Source organism: Sturnira hondurensis, unplaced genomic scaffold, assembly GCF_014824575.4.
Source record: "Sturnira hondurensis isolate 20B ecotype Veracruz unplaced genomic scaffold, ASM1482457v3 Scaffold0007406, whole genome shotgun sequence".
NCBI lineage: Eukaryota > Metazoa > Chordata > Mammalia > Chiroptera > Phyllostomidae > Sturnira > Sturnira hondurensis.
Window position 1 is genome coordinate 9,351,398 of NW_028080037.1, and position 19,775 is coordinate 9,371,172.

A 19,775-nucleotide genomic window follows, 5' to 3' on the forward strand; every position below is an offset into this window, starting at 1 on the left:
ACTTTCAATTTATGCCACTAGCGGCCAGAGGCTGAACAGCACTTGTGTGCATTTAACGCAGAGAGGGCGTGGGAGACTAAGCCTGCACCTGCCGGAGGGACGAGGACCTGTGCCCGATGCAGCATCTTACAGCAGTCACGCTGCAGTTACACCGTTCCTCGTAATGGAAGTAAAGCAGCTTTCGTGCTGGTTGTTCCAAGTGATCCTCCCTCACTCAACTTGCATCTGTATGAAAACCTCCATCTCTTGGTACCACAGAATCAACTCTGGAGGCTGTTCTTTTAAAGGTGTCAAATTCTGACACTATCAGAGGGAGAAGTTGGTTATTTCCATCACACGTGTGGGACTCGCTCCCCAAGGACGCCACCAAGTTTGAAGCTAATGGCTAAGTGGGGCCTCAAGGAAGCCTCCCAGAGGGCCCCCCCCCCCCCGCCATGACTAGTTGCTGATTTTTCAAGATAACCACAAAATGAAAAACCTGCCCAACGCATTCCCAGCTGTCCTGTTGTACTCACTTGTTTTAAAGGTGATTTTTTTCTTAATGGAAAAAATGAAACGGAGAGCCAAAAGCTTTTTAACTTTTTCCTTCAATGAAAGTTTCTCATCTTGAAAAGACATGTTTTTCTTCAGCAACAAAGGCAGTAGAGACCTACTTTTTCAACACATTTTGTTACACTGGCCTCCATAAAGCACCTATTAAGAAAGCCAAAGGATAAGATGTTGCATTTCTTTTAAAATAATTTAAAATATATTAAAATTTTCCAAAGGCAGATTTTGCTTGAATGAGGTGTCTTGATTAGGTAACTACACTTCACTGAAGGAGAACAGCACTTGTAAAGAGCTGTATTTGTTTAGGGACAGAACAAACTGGCTCATTAGTCCAATGAGGTGAAGCAGCAAAGTCAGACCTCGTACACGAGAGGACCAGGTGCGGTGATGACACCTCCTCTTCTTCACACAATTAAGGAGACACTCTTCACAACTGTTCGACTTAAGTACTATGGTTTTCAGATACCATCAAGAAAAACACAGTTGTACCTTAACATCTGTTGAGAAAATACAAATAAATATGCTAATGAAAGGCAAACAACTGACAACTCAGCCATCTGAACAGTCATGCAATTTAGAAATAAATTCTTGTGTATCCTGGCATATACATTTGTCACCTGCACATGCACACCACTGTTAAAAACAAAAAGAGCCAATTATAGTGTCTGTATCAGTGAGGGGCACAGCCTCTGAGTCATCTGCAATTTAGTGAAGCTAAGTTACTACCTCACGCTGGAGACTGTGCCAGGAAAACGGTCCCACGAGTCCGAGGGGAGCTGGAGGGAGAACGACGTGCCAGCACCAAAGCAACTCCGACACGACAGGAGAGAACTGCGACAGAGCCACTGCTGCTGTGAAACACGGGGACCAGGCAGAAGCCACGTGTCCCAGCAGAGGGGGTTTCAACCCTCTGCCACTAGAGAGGGGCTCTTGAGGCCTGGTCAACTCTTCTCACCAAAACATCATAACTGCATTTTGAATCAAAACTACCAGAATGAGTTCAAAACTGTCAGTAAGTGGACCGAAGACTGAAGATAGAGCTCTGTGGCCACGGAAGTGGAATCCCTCCTCCATGACCGGCTTTCACGTGTGGCGGGGAAAAAGGTCCACGACGAGGCCACCGGCATCTGGTCCTGCTCCATCCCACCTGCACTCCCAAAGAGAAAGTGTGTTCCAACCCAAGACGAGCCATGTGGCCCACGATCCAGCCACCCCTCTGCCAGGGCGATTGATCCTGCCGCAGAGGAAACCGGACGACGGAGCGCTGCCTAGAAAGTCCTGTACGTGAGGAACTCCTTCATTTTCTTGGGGATTGGCAGCGCCAGCACTTGGTAGGTCGTGAGGAAACGCCGAAGGGCTTTCCGGCATAAGTGCTTCAGTGACGACAGGACCCTAGGAGCCGTCCAGAACTGGACGTGACCATCCCTCGTCCTGAAATACAACAAACCAATACATTAGCACAGACCTTGGAAATCTGGTTTCATTGTGATGGATATTAACGTTCCTACTCTGACTTGCGCTAGTAGGAGACTCCAGAGAGGAAGTGTAACCCTGACGGCCGAGACGGATGTAAGAGCGGAGGTAATGAATAATTAAGGCTGCTAAGAGGGTTCTGAGAACTCCGGACACCTTTGTTACCAAAGTGCTCTCTGTGCCATCACAGCCCTTTCTAAACATAGCATGAGTTCTAAAGTAAGAGGGAAGAAGACCACCTACTGAATTATAGACGGTCCCTGAAAGGTGGTCTCTGCCATTAATAGTTTCCATATGAATTCTGCATCATCTTAATGTATGCTTCCTTGCATGCTCGCTCCATTAGTTGTCATGAATTGGAACTCTTTAATTATTTTTAGATTAACTGTTAAGAATAAATGATAACCTATATCTGCAGAATAGAATATCAGAATTTTATGTAATCCTGGATTTCCTTAGAGCCTTCCTCGCAGGCAAGAACATTCTAAATGCTTTCTTTCCTTAAAAAGCTACATGGTATACTCAGCAGAAATCGCTGCCCATCTGTTCAGCTAACAGATACATACCCTGTGGCAATAACTCCACCATGTGGGAAAAATGTGCAGCAAAGACCATTGGTCATAGGAGCAAATGCAATCGGAGTTTTCATTTCTAGAGCCCAGATCCTGAGGAGTCTGGTGGAGAGAGAAAAGCATGTTTGTGCATTAGCAAACCTGGGGCCAGACCCCTGGGGAAATGCTACAATTAATTGGAGGCACCTGCTCTGATGACACATAAGAGACTCATGTTACCTGTCATCTGCCACGGTGGCAAGGTACAAGCCTTCCGGAGAGAAGCACACAGATCTCAGAGAGCTAATGTGGACATCACTGTCATCCATTGTGGGTTCGAGCTGGCTGTGGCTGAGGAGAAATAGGACAGTACGCCTGGAGGGATGACCCCCCTCGCCCTGTATGGTCACCCCCAGGCAGGAGGCCAAACTACCCGCCTATGCAAAGGCTCCAGACACATCTTGCAGCCCATGGGGACACCTTGGGGCTTACAGATTAGAGAAGACAACTGGGGAAAAGTCCACTTCTAAGGCTCCAAGTGTCTCGTGGGGTGGGCCGAAGGGCTGACGCTCCTTGCTCCGGTTTTCTTATGCAAAGTCGGTCAGCCCTCACTTAAAGGCCACAGGACAAACTGAAAGTCTTTTTTAGGCTAAGGTACATGATAATTATAGGACTACCTATTTTTTGCTTCATAAAACAACACAGACATAAAAGAAAAAAATACACATTTGTGAGAACATGAAAATTCATTTGGGGAAAGAGCAGTTTCAATAAGAGGATCATTCTGAACTTGTTACTACAGTTATTAGTAAATGGAAAAAAAGAGTCACTTTCAGGTTTCTGAATGCTGAATCCAAAGAGGAACAGTCTCGTGTAACAGGAGAGTTGAAGGCTCTCAAGTCTAATTTAAGAACTTAATTGACAGGGAAACACTACGGTCGGCCAGACTTAGAATAAGCACTGAATCCATTGTGCCTTTTACCCAAGTTGCCCCCTCCTATGCTCCAGACTCTGAAGAGGACACAGGTTTCTCACAGTTACCCCACAGGGAAGTCATAAGAAGTCATAAGGTCACTCCTTACTGGAGTGACCGTAGCCTCTCGCCAGTGTAAGGGTCCCACATGATCACGTTGGTATCGTAAGAAGCCGTGACAAGCAAAGCAGAGTCAGGAGAGAAGTCACAAGAGACAACACTACTTTCGTGGCCCTCCAGCTTCCGGATTAATGTGTAGGACCGCATGCTCCAGAGAAACACCTGTGGAAAGTAACAGATGCCTGCTTAGGGGTGGAAACAAAATGCTTAGAAGGCAAACAGCGAGTGAAAGGCAATGCCCGCCTCGGGCCCCATGGCCAGATGAAGCCAGGTTCTCCACCCCTTTCCTCTACAGCTCTTCCAAGACGTATTACAGAGGCTTAAAAAGGGTAACAGTTCTGAATTCTTGAGGCGCCTAACCAATGGACAGAGGGAGTTTACTTTAAGGAGGCATAAACAGGACCAACCACAGGAAGACTGCCAGCTAACACGTATCAGTGGAGACTTCTGAGCCCTGCTTGCAAACGTGCAGTTGTGCGGATGAAGACCTGCACAGGGCGATCTTGTCCTTTCATTTAAAACCGAACCCAGGGGTCAGAAGAGTGAACTCCAGGGCTACCAACAATGTGGTGGCACTCTGCCGTGCCATTTTGTGCCCCCGTGTGTACAGGACCGTGGGAACCTGCCCACCACTGTACATCTGACATAGCGCGTCACTTTAGACCTTTTTGAGAATCATGGAAAATAGAATTTTATTTTCTTTTCACTAAGAAAACTCTCACTTTCACATAGTTCCAAACTTCAAATGAATGATTAACCATCTGGGCTGTCCCAAATCGTGAACTCCTTCCCAAGTGAGTCACAGCAAACAGCTCCATGCAGATACAAAATTCAAACAAAAGTTCCCCAACTGTTCTTTGGTTTCTAGTACTTTTGAAAATAACAAAGAGGATTTCAGGACAAAGCTCAGTAAGCAGCTGTACATCTTATGATCTGAAATGGAAACCCTAACCAGGTGGACACAAATTGTGTGGTTCAGAGGAACCTGGGTCCCTGTGTGGGCTGCAACTTTTAAAATGGGAAAAGAAGTTTTAGGAGCACCCCTTTATCATTTGTAAAGACAAACAGGCCTCGGACAGTGGCAGCAATCTACTTAAACACCTCCTTTCTGGTTCCTATCCACGTACAAATCAAAAGGGAGGCATGTAAGACCTGGCTGGTGTGGCTCAGTGGATTGAGCTCGGGCCTGTGAACCAGAGGATCGTGGTTCGATTTCCAGTCAGGGCACATGCCTGGGATGCAGGCCAGGTCCCAGCAGGGGACGCATGAGAGGCAACCATACACTGATGTTTCTCTCCCTCTCTCCTTCCCTTCCCCTCTATAGATAAATAAATAAAATCTAAAAAAAAAAAAGGGGAGGCATGCAGGAGGAAGTCACGGCTCACCAGCATGCCTTCTGTTGGGGGTGATTTGCAGGTAGGTTTGGAGGACATCTGGCTTACCTACCCCTCACACACAAGGCTGCTGCCCACCTCCAGATCTTGCTGGGCTAAAGCAATACAGGAAACGGTACCCGATGTGTGAGACTTACCGATTTTTCTCCAGCCGCAGAGCAAAGCATGCTGCAGTCCGGAGAGATGGAACAGCAGTAAACCCACTGCAGGTGGCCCGATAACACCTGAATCTGCTTACCTGGCAGAGAACAGGAGTAGACGGTGAGCTGTCTCAAAACCACCAAGCAGGAAGACTGAAAAACTGGTGGCGATGGCCCACCCACCTGGTATATCCACCTAGTTCTCTATCAACTGAGTCCCAACCCCCACTTCTCAAGGCAGAGAAAGAAGTATGACAGACCTTGTCATTTTAACACCTGAAATCTATTAATAAAACATTCTGACCCCCAAGGGAAATCACTGCTTGACAAGATCATCAGGATAAAGGGAGTACACAGCTCAGGTCTGACACATCCCTTCTATAGCAGAGAATGTTTTTTTTCCAGGTTCCCCCAACCACCTCAAGTTCTTTGAAACATCCTTCCAAACTTGAGAGAGTGCTTATCTTCAATTCTCTCTACAATGGTTTCCACGGTCACAAGGATCTCACTCCACGCCCTCACCTCCCCGTCAGGGTGTCTGTGTGAGCAACGGTGTGGTGACGAGGGCCGCGTGCTCTACAGTCGGCAAACTTGGGCATGAGCCCTGGCTTTACTCTTCAAATAAGACATAACCCTGGGTCACTCATGTAATCTCTCTGGGTCTCAGTTTTTGGAAAAAACAAAATGCCTATCAATGGGGAAATGAGTGAGTGAAAGATGCAACAGGTATACCCACCCCATTAATTCAGGTGAAAGGAAGAATCTAGATTTTCCAGGGAGTAATCTTCAATGAAAGAAAACAAGAAGATTCAGAAAAAATATGAAGACTATGACTCCACTCTTGTGGAGCAATGACCCCCAAACCCATAAATGTAAGAGTGTGAGTGTCCACATAGGATTAGGCAAGTATAAGCAAAATACGGAAATAAATGTGAAGGATTCTTAGCACGGGTTGTAAGATGACAGGGAGATTATGGAGAAATTCAGTGCAAGGGAGAATGAGAAAGATGGTGAAGGCCGGGGGCTGGGGGCCAGGGGGTCGGAGGAGGAATCAAGCCAAAATAAGAGGAAAAGGAAAACATTTTTAAGAACGTATACAGTCATGTATACACACCTATAAATTTAGGGGTATGTGTATTCATTTTTTTTAAGTCAGCCAGCTTCAGCTATCAAATAAGAACACAACCTTCTACCCCTCTCTCTTTGAAAAGCCCGAATAATCGGTCTAGTCCCCCCGCCCACTCTCTGTCACCCTCAGCTGCCCAACCACCAAGTGATTTTCAAAGCCACTTCAAGGACCTTCCTCAGACGGTGGCAAGCTGCTTCCGGACACACATTAAAAGTGGCAGCGCCCTGAACAGCCTGTCCCAGTCAGCAGGCCCGTCTGGGACTGCACGACCACAGGCTCCACAGCAATGGACAGAACTGTACGGAGTTCTCTTGGTGGTTGGACGCCTTCGGATGAGGAAACTACCAGCACTGTCTCCGTAGTTGTTCTGACAAATTACCAGGCCCATTTCTAAGGGGAAAGAGGTAGGTCCCCTCTCACAGTTTGGGAAACAGTCGAGACTCAGGCAGGAGCACCAGTGCCTGCCCATGCTCAGGGGTGAGTGTGTCTCTTCACGAACTGCCCACATCACCATTTCCTCCTCCCATCTCCCCCCAGACCCTGCGTCCCCACCCATGTTGGGGGGACGAATGGCCTGCCAAAAAAAACCCCTTCTCCAGTCACCCTTCCGGTTAAGGATCAATACCAGAGACGTGTGGGGTTCTTCACTGGGCCAGTCCTGTATCCAATCTGCTCAGGGCAGGAGTCCATAAAAGCTGACCCCCTCCCTCCAGCCCGAGAACCCTTCTAGACCTACATCCTACTCCAAAAAGAAACTTTATTTCTAACGGTAAGTACCCAACATGGATGACTTATTCTAGACCAGGGGTTCTTCAGCTGGGGAGACTTTGCCCTCCACATAGACACTGGCACTGTCTGGGGACATTTTTGATTGTCACGACATAGAGGGTGCTAATTGGCATCTGGAGGGTAGAGGCCAGGGGTGACGCTCAACCCCCTAGACTGCACAGGACAACCCACGACAGAGAACTGTCTAGCCCAAAATGTCAACAGTACCATGGTGAGTGAAAGTATTCTACATCATGTATTTTCCATAGAGAAAATACGTACGGTGACAAAAATTAAGTCTATTAGTAAAAAATAATCTTACCTTTTTTAAACATACAAAACATAAATATACATTCATTACCTGATTAGATATAAGGGATTACAATCTTCAAAGGGTGAGGGGGATTAGGAAAAAAATGTCTGAAAAGCTCCTAAAGCAGAACAGAAAAAGAGACTGAGAAATAATACTCTTGGTAAAAACGACATTGGTAAAGTAGAGAAAGGGACAAGTCTCTCAGGAGTTCCATACCATGTTTATTCAGGTCCCAAATGCGAAGAGTCTTATCCCGAGAGGCAGAGACCAAAATCAAACTGCCACTAGGTGTGAAGCTCAGATCTCTCACAACATCTTGGTGGCCGGAAAGATTCAAAAGCAGGAGCCCTGGAGTGCAAAGAAGAGGACTCGAGTCGGTGGGTGGGACGGCACCTGGTCTGCCAGTCACGCTACACGCCCCTCAGCCCCGGATGAGAACATGCGCACAAGCCTCCAGGACTTGTACCAGCCAGAAACGACCTACCTGTCTGCACCTCCCAAATCTTGATCTGCCCATCGTTGAGTCCTGTAGCAAGGATCAGGCAAGACACGTCTGGTACTTGGGGAGGGTGGCGTGCCCAGGGCTTCCTACTGGGTGGAGACGGCCACGGGCTGAAGGCCAAACCCCAGACAATCTGCCCACAGTCCAGAGTCTTCTCCTTTGGGCTGCCTCGCCCTTTTGTATCATTTTTGCTGCTTCGGCTTTTGGCTTCAAACCCTTTAGGGATGCTGTGGGAAGTAGAGAGTTCTCAGTGAGTCTGAAATTGTCGCCAAGTTAACCAACTTTTCATCCTGGTTATCTTAAGACTTTAAAGTCCAAGAAACACACTGACCTTCAGTGAATTCCGGTATGATTTTTCTTTTTAGAATTCGTGTAACAGAGGCTTCTTGGCTTTGGCCTTGGTCTTGGCCTTGGCCTTGGCTTCTTGGCCTTGGCATTTGGGAAAGCCCTACCACGGGGTGACCTGCCTGGTGGGATTAACTAGATCACAGATGCTCCAGGGAGCCGTAGGCTTCCTCAGGAAGTTCTCTTGGGCTTCGGTGCGTGGAAGGAAAGACGCACTCAGTTTTTTCCACGAGAAAGAAAACGTACTGTAGGTGTGAGACTGGGACAGAACCGAGAGTCTGAATAGCCATCTGCAGCTCTCCTGCCTGGTGAGAACCCCATCTCTAGCTTAGAAAACTTCCGAAAAGCAAGAAAATAAACCCTTTTCTCGCCAACACACTTTGGTTGGTACACAATGATCTCCCCCTTCGCTCACTACGTTCCAGTCCATTCATGAGGCTCCATCGCTTACTTCCCTGATGGTATATCCAGCACAGGAACCAACCAGCAACACAGTCAACAGAGAGAAGGAACCCACAGAACTATTCAGGGGTGCACGGAATAATCTGACCCTCTCCTTTACAGTCTACCTGACGTGAAACATAGGTCCAAATAAGCTAAATGAGACTCTGTCCCCAAGACACAGACCCTTCCACCACTCGGTCTTGCAGACGGTCTCTCAAAGACAGGGCATGCGACAGGCTGAGGTTCAGCCAGAAAACCCGTAAGTCTCCTATCTGGGCTCCACTTTCCCAGTGCAGATATGAAGCCACAGTTTTCTGGAGGAAGGGAAGCCTGTAACACTGGAACTCGGTTCCATGGGAAATCCTCTACTCAGGAATATGCAGCTGGACCTCCTCTTGGATTACATTTGTTTCTCAAAAGTGAAGAAATTGTATTTTGCCACTTGTATGGTTGAAATATATTTTAAAAATTGACTCATGTTCACCTATAAAATTCGAAGGAACTGAAGCAAGTACAGCCTCCTCCGGCTCTGAAACTCTATTACTCCAAAGAAGAGTCTGGCAAACAAGGCCTGGGCCAGCAGCCCGCTTTTACCAATGAAGTTTTCATGGAACGTCACCTTGCTCATTTGTTCCCCTATTACCTGCAGGTGCTGTGATGCTGTAACAACAGAGATGAGTACTCTTCACAGAGACCTATGGCGGCAAAACCAGAAATATTTACTGTCTGAATCTTTAAAGAAAAAGAACTGCGGACCTCTGGTCATTTAGGCCAAATGTGGACTGAAATTTTGCTATTCTGACAAAACATCTGGACGTGATAGTGAACGTCTTTTGATGGGGCCTGCTCGACCCAACACAGCCCCACACATGTTGCAGAGCTGCCTGGCGCTGGGACAGGGGCCTGAGTTTGCCGTCCAGGGAGGAAGCACATAAAAGGCAGACTACGGGAAAAGGTTCGTAGGACGGCCTGGAACTTGCAAAGTTACATCGTTTTAATAAAACCCTACTTTCTGTATTTGAATTAAGGGATATTTTGTAGCTACTTTATTCCAAAGAAATTAAGGCACACTTATACATTAAATCATTTTAATATCATAATTTAATTTTTCTAGGAAGAGATACTAAAATCTCCATTTTAGGGGTGGAGAGTTAACTTTCCTGCGGTCACGGAATCAGGGGAAGGTCTGGCATTAGAGCGTGAGTCTTGGGCACCCAGCCCACTGCTCAGGAGAACGCCCAGGCTCCTGAGCTTGTCAGTGGATCAAGGCTAAGCTGGTGGGGACTTGGGTAGGGATAACTAAAGGGCAAGGGGGATTCATCAGGAGAACTTCACTCAAACTAAAGTTTCTAAAGATATCATTTCTAAAAGTAGGACAATTATTTAGTTAATAACTCATTATTAAAAGCATATATGACTTTTTAAAATGTGTAACAATCCTAAGAAGAACATAACTATCCCTGATTCCCCCTCTTTTTAGTGAACTGTAGAAATGACATACCTGAGGTATAGTCTTCCACCCCTTTTAAAGGACTTTAAAAATTATTTTAAATTATAAAAGTAACAAATGTGAAAACATTTTGGAAATAAGGCAATTAACATTAATATGTGAAGACTACATAAAATAAAAACAACAGGTTTTTCATTTTATGCTTTAAAATTTTTTTAAGACCAGACTTAAGTGTGGATATGAAGTCCTCTTTATCTAGAGTGGGAATAATGAATGACCTTCGCATCATCATTAAATCACCCTGGAGAGAACGGAAAATCACGATTGAAGAACAAACAGAAGACCCAATCTCTGACAGCTGCAAAAACACGAAAATGCCACAATGTCCTTAACCATCCTCTTATCACTAGATTTGAAGCCATTTCTCATTTTTAACTACTATATAAGTAATTTCATGATGACAATCGGTGTATGTAAGCAGATGACCCCATTTCTGAGAGTCCAAATCACTGGGAGAACATTTCTAAGGTCTTTGACGCCCACTGCCAAACGGCCTCCCTCCCAGGAAGTGCCCAAACCTACACCCCTCGACGCCAGCAGCGTGCAGAGCACCGGTCACAGACAAGTCACAGCCAAGTCACCGGCTCTACCTATTGTTGGGGCAACAAACGTCAGGCTTGACTTACAAAAAAGTTAAATCTAATACACAATTTATAAGAAATGCCTAAAGCAAAACGAATGAAACCCTCAAGGGCAGGGCTGTGTTTGATTTATTTAGGGTGCTCAGCCCCCCAGCTCGTTTCAGGCAAGGAAGATCTGCAAGATATGTTGGCTGAAGAGTAGATTTCCTTCCTGGGAGAAGGAAAACACACAGAGACTGGGCCATCTGACTGGGGGTTCTCACACACTGCGACCCATGGACCCAAAGAAAAAGATCAGAAACTAAACTGTGGTAGAAAAACGGAAAGATAAATACCCAATTTTAAAATGGGCAAAGGATCTGAACAGACCATTCTCCAAAGCAGACATACAGAGGGCCGATAAGCACATGACAAGGCGCTCCACATCAGCAGCCATCAAGGAAACGCAAATCAAAACCACTTACAATCAGATGCCACTTCACACCGACGAGGATGGCTCTGCTATCATCAAAAACACTGACAGTAACAAGTGTTGGTGAGGGTGTGAAGAATTTGAGAAACTCACACGTTGCTGGTGGGATTGTAAAATGGTACAGCCACTTTGGAAAATCTGATAGCTCCTCAGAAAGTGAAATACAGAAAACGTGAAATCATAGGTACCAACAAAAACTGCATATAAATGCTCAAAGCAGCCTTATTCTCATAACAGGCAAAGGTGGAAACCCAAATGTCCACCAACTGATAGATGTATAAGCAAAGTGTGGTATCTCCATACCATGGAATACATGTGGCAATAAAAGGAAATAACGCACTGATGCGGCATCCACATAGGTAACTGTGAAAACATGTTAATTGAACGAGCCACTCAAAAAAGACCACATATTATATGATTTAATATGAACTGTTCAGAATAGGCAAATCTTTAACGACAGAAAATAGTTTGGTGGCTGTTCAGGCCTGGAGAATAGAGGGTTTGGAGGGCACCAGCTTAGGGCTGTGGGGTTTCTTTTGTGGGTGATGGAAATGTTCTAAGATTGGCCATGGTGACAGATGCACTTCCAATGGGCAAATTGTATGGTGTGTAAATGATATCTCCATAAATCTACTTTTAAAAACTTGGGGCTAACAATCTCAATAGATTTTTCACATGTACAGTGTGTGGGGCTCTGGAAACCCCAACGATCAATTTCTGAACTGTTCTGCCATCTTCCCTGTCCTGTTCTTGGGCAAGAAGACCCCAAAGAACAGAAGCAACCTGGGCAAGTGCTCGTTTTCCTCGTCACGAGGACCCCCTCGTTCCTTTGGGTCCCAGAGTACTTACAACTGCTCCTCCAGCGGCCAGGGGATCAGCTTGACAATGCAGTGTCCTTGAGACCAAGCAAACCAGGAGCCATCTGGGGAGAAGGCGACACTCCAGGTTTCACAGCTCGACTTCCAATCAAACTGATGGGGGCGCCCGGGCTTGAGTTCAGCCAGCAGCAGTGGTTCCTCTGGGACACGAGACATAGGGCTTCAAACAAGCAGCCTCAATCCCTCTCCACCTCCCTGACTCAGACACAGGAAAGCCACTGTCTCCCCATGGCAAAGGGTGACACTGTGGATTCTGGGAGGGAACGGTCATTTAAGTGACCTGAGACAATGAAAGTAGCCACAGGGCACATTTCACCCGGGTTAGTCAGTTCTGGCACTCCCTCCATTGGTTAACCATGACTCAGAGTAACCTTTGGAAGGGCAAAGCCAGTCAACGGAGGCCTCATTTTCCTATGAATGCCTGAAGGGGAAGAAAGGACAGAGGACAAGATCAGGACCAGATGGGGCAAGGACAGGTCAGATGGTACAGATCAGGAGGCTTTCAAATGTATTTAAATTTTCCTCAAAACAACCTGCCACTGGGAAACAGGTTTACCTTTCAGGGGGGATTACCTGAAACTCACACTCCCCATCATGGAGTCTAAAATAAAATGTTCAGCACTTGCCCTGTTTCCTCTCGCAGAGACCTTTTAATACGGCCTCCGGCTTCCATCTCCACTCAGTTCTCATTTAAACCTCCAACCCATCTCACTCAGATCTTTTACAAAACTCCTGCCCCCAGGTACCCACCCCGCCCCACCCCTGGCTAAAACACACACAGCATGCCCCCCCCACACTTCTTTCAAACCTGTGCCACCCGCCTACACAAAGGCAGCTGAGCCTGGGCTTCCACCCCACACCACGGACTCCAGCGGTCCTTACAGCTCCCTGAACACCGCACTCTGGCCACACAAGAGTCGGGCCCGGAATAGCTCCTTCTCATTCACACCTGGACTCATTTTCTGCCTATGAGAATCCCATCTGGATGAGCAACTGAGAAGTGGACCCTGGTCTCACACAATCGGGGTGGAAATAAGTCCCACCCCGCTTATTTCATTCTCTCCTGTGGCAACCCATCTCCCTCTCCTGCCTCCCCTCCCGAACCCGCACCAGAATGTAAACACCCTTGTTCAAAATCACCAAGAGGACTTAGTGTTTGTGTCTGTTGGGCCTAATACAGCACCTAGTGAAGAGGAGCTGCACGGATGGGATGCTTCTTCACCCACCAAAGGGCAGCTCCTGGTTAAATTCTCTACTCCAGTGAAGGTTCTCAATGGCTGATGAAGCCCCTAAAAGGCCTTCAGAATTAATTTTTTGACCACTATGACTGTGATACATACTAATATAAAAACTGGCTTCCATCCTGAATGAGGTCACTTCCTGATGTGCATGTTCCACTTTAATAGTTTGACCCTTTTATAGCCGTTACCAGATAGATACTAATTTAAACAGTCCATATTACATATATTTTAGGACACATCTTTTGAGTCTTCTCACATTGAAAAAAAATTTATTTGCCTATTTTAGAGGGAGAAAGAAAGGAGGAAAGAGAAAAACAATACTGATTTGTTGTTCCACTTATTTCTACATTCACTGGTTGCTTCTTGTATGTGCCCTGACCAGGGATTGAACCTACAACCTTGGTGTATCGGGGACAACCCTCTAGTCAACTGAGCTGCCCGGCAGGGCTGTCTCCTCACACTGTAACCTCTTCGAAATCAGGATGTGTCTTACATGTGATGACTTTCATAGTTAAATAAGCAGTATTTTTCTCAGTGGTACATATGGCATATATGAGGCATATCTTGGATTCAATGAAACAGATGGTAAAGATGCATATATATGTGCATATATGTATACAATATTTATATATGTACATATAATATTTTCTGGTATATGCACTATGGGAAAATACATGAGTATATCTTGTTTTATAAAATAAGTGTGTTGCTGAAAATGCTGCCTTTAAAAGGAATTTTTATAAATCCTATCAAGCCTTTGGTGGCTTTGCTATTTAAGGAAGTTTCCTTTATATTCATTCCCTGATTCCCTACTTGTAAATCCAGGTTTTAAAATATTAGGTCTAGCCCTGGCCAGGTTACTCAGTCAGTCAGACCATCAACCTGATACACCAAGGTTATGGTTGGACCCCTGGTCAGGGCACATACCAGAATCAACCAATGAATGCATGAATTGGGGGAACAACAAATTGATGTCCCCCCCTCTCTCAAGTCAATAAATAAAAAATTTAAAAATAATTTAAATTTAAATTATAAATTTAAAATAATTTAAATTTTTTAAAAATTTAAAAATACATAGGTCTAAACTGGCATTTGTACAGGCCCCAGTAATTCCCCCTAGAAACGTGTTTGCACACGTGATCCTTTCATTTACATTATTATTTGTCTGTCGAAGAATATTCCTCTGCATATGAATATCTGCATGGCAAGAATATTTTGCTTTTATATGTTAAATCCAAAGCAGGTCTCCTCATGTTATGCAGCAATCCCGCAACAGTTTCTTCATTCTTGTTACTTCTAGATATTTTCTTATGGTGATACAGCTCTAATCTGTAGCCCAGTGGTTCTCCACTGGGGGTAATTTTGCCCCCTGGGGACACAAGGCACTGTCTAGAGACATGTTTGCTGTCATAACTGGGGTGGTCCTACTGGCATCTAATGGGTGGAGGCTAGGATGCCGCAATCATCCTACAGTGCACAGGTCAGCCCCCACATAAAAAATTTTCTGGCCCCAAATGTAAGTAGTGCCGAGACTGAGAATTGGAATGCGGACAGTATTAAATAACACAGACAGATCTGGAGGTACATTTTCATCAGCTGACCCAGATGAAAATTTCTTCATTGCATCCTGGCAGTAGTTACCCTTGGTTCACTTCCTCCACAACACGCACATTATCCATCCATCCTTGGGACACCATGGAGCCTCTACCCGACACGAAAAGGGGTCATCCCTGATTTCTCTTTTCTTAACCTCCTAATCCAAATCCACTGCCAAGTTCTATCAAGTGTTTCCAAAAGATCTGGCAAACCTAACTTCCTTTCGTCTCCATGGCTACCATTCTTTCTAATCTATGCAACATCTCTCACTACGCAGCCTTCCAACTGCTCTCCTAGCTCCGGCTCTGGCCCTTACCATCCCTTCTCCTCACCCCTCAAAGGAATGAGTTTCAATCACTCCTAAAATAGAAATCCAAACTCTGCACCCTGAGCTCAAAGTCCTGCCGAAACTGGCCCCTGCCTCGTCTCTCACCCTGCCTTCTCTCTCTCTTCCCCCACTCCAGAACACTAACCAGCCTTCTCTCACCTCTTCGCTGAGTTCAATCAGTTCCAATCTCAGGGCTTTTGCACCAACTATTCTCTTCCCCAGGAATGTCCCTCAAGGGCTAGTATGTTATCTTCATTCAGGTCTCAGCTTGAATGACAACTCCTTAGAGAGCCCCTTGCTGACCCCCAAGCCAATCTTCACAACTCCTCACTTTATTTTCTTTACAGCATAATCACTAATTTGATCATTCACTAACTTCCCCAACTAGGACGTCAGCTCCATGGGAGCAGGGACCTTGTATGTTTACCCTCAGTTCCTAGCAGAGTTCCTGGCAGAGAGCAGGCAGGCAATAAATACTTGTTGATTAAATATACATGGTATATCTCTTCTATTCTAAGTGGAACAAAGCCCCTTAAACTACTATGGCGCCCACGCGGAACATTTCACATGAACTGTTTCTTAAACAGGAGCCCTACCCACATTCCACACTCCATCTCTGTGGTTTGGGGGTTTAATCTCTTGCTATTTCAGGCTCAGGAATCCAGGAGCTAAAAGAAGAAAGAACCCAGCGACTCCTGTCTCTTCTTCATTTCTAGAACCAAGGAAATGCTGAAGGGGAGTCTGGGCCCCAACTAAACTTGGCTGATGGAAGAGAAAACCATAATCAGTGCAGGACTTAAAAAAAACAGCCAAGAGGATCTGGCTTCCTCTGGGATTGTACCTGCCATGGCCCTTCTTGGTGAAAAACATCGGGGTTTTCTAATTACACACCGGATGTGCATGGACACACAGGCTGAATGGAAAGATGTTTATCACGGGTCTCTCCTGGGACCGGAGATGAGCCCTAACACAGAAATGAAAGCTCTGACTCCAGCTGGCAGGAAGCAAGGTGATGTGTCCTGTCTCCAGATCATTACATTAGATGTTCCATCTGCCTGGAAAACTCTGCCTGCCAGTCCCCAGATCTTTGCTGTTGTCACCTTCTCAGGACAGTTCCTGTCCTCATTATCTGAAGTGGCCTAGTCCTGTCCTGACCAGTGTGGCCCAGTTGGTTGGGTGTCATCCTGGAAAGTGAAAGGCTGCTGGTTCAATTCCTATTCAGGGCACATGCCTGGGCTTGGAGTCAGGTCCCAGGCTGGGGCGTGTGCAGGAAGCAACCAACCTATGTTTTTCATCCTCTTTCTCCCTCCCTCCCTCCCTTGCTCTAAAAATAAATAATATATTTAAAAATAAAAAAAGTAAAGTAGACCAGTCACCTTCCTCTCATTCCATTCAATTTTCTTTGTCCAGTACAGTGACCACCAGCCACTTACAATGTGGCGAGTCCGAGGTACGATTGTGTACATAATACACTTTGTATCTTGAAACTCAATACCAAAAAATCTAAAATATATTGGTAATCATGATTATGTTGAAATGGTAGTTCAGACACGCTGGACTGACAAAGACATAGTGTTAAAATGAATTTCACCAGTGTCATTTTTTAATGCAGCTACTAGAACATCTTAAATTATATATGTGACTTGCATTACATTTCTAATGGCCAGCACTGGCCTAGAGAACGCCGCACATGGCAGACCCTCAGTAAATATTTGTTGAATGAATAAACAAAAGCAAAGCACTGCTCTGAAATATCTCCTGTTGTCTATTGTAATCCTGTTACAATAGGCTGTATTCAGTTTTAAAAGAATGTAAAACTCTTAGGCTTTTTTTTTTTTTAACAGTAGCTTGGCAGCTCTCAACAGCTCTGCCCACACCGCAAAACAGGGCTGTCAGTCGTCAGGAAAGACCCAGGACTGAGAACGGATTTCTGCTGAAAAGGGCAGATGGCTCCAGATCGCCTCCAGCCTTCGCTACTGGAGTCGGTGAAATGACAGCGGAAGCTGGAAAAAGACTCCCGCAGATTCGCGCGAACAGGGAGGGCCCTCTGCAAAGAGTCTCCGGGGCACACAGCCGCTGCAAAGCGGGCCCTGATCTAAATGGGAAGGCGGAAAGAGTGGCCTCCACACCTTCCACGGACGCCGTACTCCACGAACAAAGAAATGTCACTTCCCAAATTAAAACCTTTCATTGCCCAAGGGAGTATCCTGGGGTTGCAGCCCCCGCCCGCCACCTTGTCCTGTCCAAGAGGGGGGACCCACTCAGCGACCAGAGGCCCGAAGACCCGGCACAGCCTGAACTCGGGGCCAGGGGCCAGAGACCAGGTTCGAGAACACGCCTGGGCTGCAGGCCGAGACCCCTCCTGGGAGCCGAGACCCCGGAGAAGCCGCCTCTGCGCGGGGACGCGGGTGCGCAGGCGCGGGGCCCCCGGAGCCCATCCCAAACACACCCCGAGATCTCCCGCAGCTGGGGTTTCGGGGCGAGGCGGTGGGAAGGAAGAACGAGTGGCGTGTGTCCACCTTCCTGCCTTTGCGTGACAAGGTCGCGCTGCCCACGGAGACTGCAACGTGGGGCCCGAGGTTCCCGACCGCCACGCCGTCTGCTGCTGACAGCTGCGAGCGAGCGAGCGAGGGCAGAGGCAGGTGTGCACCTGGCCCCCCGCGCCCGCCGCGCGCATCGCCCGGGATCGCCCCCCTCTCCCGCCTCCGGGAGTCGGCTTCTGTCGGGGGGCGGCCCCGAACGCCCGACTCTTACACCCACCCACGGGCGTCTGCCACGGCCACGCGGGCTGGGGAAGCTCCCGCCGCGCGCCGAGGCAGGAACCACCACCGTCCGCCGTGCAGACGCGGCGCTGACGCTGGGGCACACGGGCGGCCACCGCTCGGAAAGGGTCTCGGCGACTCCCGCCCAAATCTGCGGGTGCGGCACCCGGAGCCTGAGCACCCGCCCCTCCGGGCGTCACCCCTGCAGGCTGGGCGCCCCCTCCTCTCCCGGGCGGTAGGGGGTCCCTGCCGCGCGAGGCCCGCTCTCCCCGGGTCCTGCCGGCGGCGGAGGGCGCAGAGGCGGCGGCTGACAGCGAAAGTGAAACAAAGCTGGGCGCCGGGCGCGCACCCCGCCGTCTGCTCGAGCGGGCGGCGCGGGCCGGGCGCCCCAGCCGAGTCCTCCCTCCGCGGCCGAGCCCGCCCTGCGCCCCCGGGAGACCGGGCCTTGTGGCGCCGGGCCGGAACCGGCGCGCCCCCGCCCCACTCACCTCCGGCCTCCATGGACGACGCGCGCGGCCCCGCGGCAGGCGGCGGGCGCCTCAACCCCCCGGGCCGTCGGCCCTCATTCCGTCCCGGCGCCGGCCCGCATCCCGGCCGCCGCCCCGGTCGCGGCCCCGACCAGCCCGCGGCCACCCGGAGAGGCCATCAGCTGCTTCCCGTCACATGGCGGCGGGCGGAGACGCGCGGGGGGCGGGGCGCGGACGGGATCCAACCGCGGTGGGGGGAGGGGGGCTGAGGGGAAACCGGGGCTGGGGGCAGCGGGGCAGAGGGGAAAACGTGGAGGGGCGCAGGCGAACGCCAGCCCAGTGCAGACAGGGCGGGGGCGGGACGGGAGAGGCTGGGGGGTAAAAACCGGAGCGGAGGGAGGGGCGGGAATCCGGGTCGCGGAGGACGCGGGCCGGGCAGTCACGGGGGGGGGGGGGAGGGGCGAAAAAGGAGGGCGCGCGGCCGGGGGCAGGACTGAGGGGAAGACGGGGGGCGTCGGGGCAGGGTGGGAACCGGAGGGGCGACCGCGTGGGAAGAGGCCCAATAAAAAGGGGAATGGGGGAGACAGAAAGCGAGAAGGGGGCGGGGCAGGGACGCGGTTCGGAACGGCCGAGCGCGAGCGTGTGAAAGGACTCAGCGGCGAGGCGGGAGAACCGAGTGGGAGCGGGGACTGAGGACACCGGGGCTGGGCGTCCGAGAAGGGGGAGCCGGGAAGAGAAAAGCGCAGGGGCAAATGGAGGGAACGTGCGCGGCGGCAGCCGGCCGTTGAGAAGGGGGCATGGACAAATGGAGGGGGTCCGACAGCGCAGGAGCCGGGGGACGGGGGTGTGACCTGCAGGGGGTGGGGGGCGGCCCGGCGGACGGGAGGGAGCGGAAGTGAACGCGGAGGGACACGGGGGGCTCGGCGAGCGCGGCGGGGCCCTGGGTCCGACGGGACCGGGGGGAACAGGTTAAGATAGGAAGCGTGCGTTTGCTCGGAAAGGAAGTGCAGTGAGAATGGGACTCCGTTGCCCAAGAGCCAGGGAGCTTGGAATCAAAAAAAGGGGGGGAGGGGGGTGACCTAAGAGGAAAGGCCTAGAACAGGGACTGGAACGGGCAACTCGAGTGGGAGGTTGGGCGGGGGGAGACATCGTGGGGAGTACAGGTAGCTGGGGACCCGGGGTGCATCTCCGAAGCCACCACCCAGGACCGCAACCGGAAGGGGGATTTAAATCGTCGCC

At 49.0% G+C, this 19,775-nt stretch overlaps 1 protein-coding gene across 4 annotated transcripts; it reads right to left on the reverse strand.

The window, feature by feature from the left end:
* Nucleotides 1-530: 530 nt before the first annotated feature.
* WSB2 (WD repeat and SOCS box containing 2) lies at nt 531-18,740 on the reverse strand. 4 transcript variants are annotated; one of them, XM_037052201.1, is made up of 9 exons: nt 18,558-18,740; nt 12,114-12,282; nt 7,895-8,139; nt 7,627-7,758; nt 5,198-5,298; nt 3,656-3,828; nt 2,814-2,924; nt 2,589-2,696; nt 531-1,980 (listed from the first exon to the last, which is right to left on the reverse strand). In XM_037052201.1, exons 1-9 carry the CDS (start codon nt 18,568-18,570, stop codon nt 1,818-1,820), a joined length of 1,215 nt encoding a protein of 404 aa, XP_036908096.1. In that variant the 5' UTR covers nt 18,571-18,740; the 3' UTR covers nt 531-1,817. The 4 variants fall into 4 exon arrangements, with proteins under 4 accessions (XP_036908096.1, XP_036908098.1, XP_036908095.1 ...); XM_037052203.1 differs by lacking the exon at nt 18,558-18,740 and adding an exon at nt 12,362-12,703 and having other exon boundaries at nt 12,114-12,302; XM_037052200.1 differs by lacking the exon at nt 18,558-18,740 and having other exon boundaries at nt 12,114-12,313.
* Between the last annotated feature and the right edge of the window lie 1,035 nt (nt 18,741-19,775).

Excerpts from the sequence above, each read along its gene's own strand:
- WSB2 (XM_037052203.1), bottom strand. The coding sequence starts at position 12,489 with ATGGAGGGAGTGCCAGAACTGACTAACCCGGGTGAAATGTGCCCTGTG. Across the intron at positions 5,299-7,626 it reads TTGGGACCTGAATAAACATG|GTAAGCAGATTCAGGTGTTA; the intron begins GTATGGAACTCC and ends GTTCTCTGCCAG. Across the intron at positions 2,697-2,813 it reads GCCACCGTGGCAGATGACAG|ACTCCTCAGGATCTGGGCTC; the intron begins GTAACATGAGTC and ends TCTCTCCACCAG.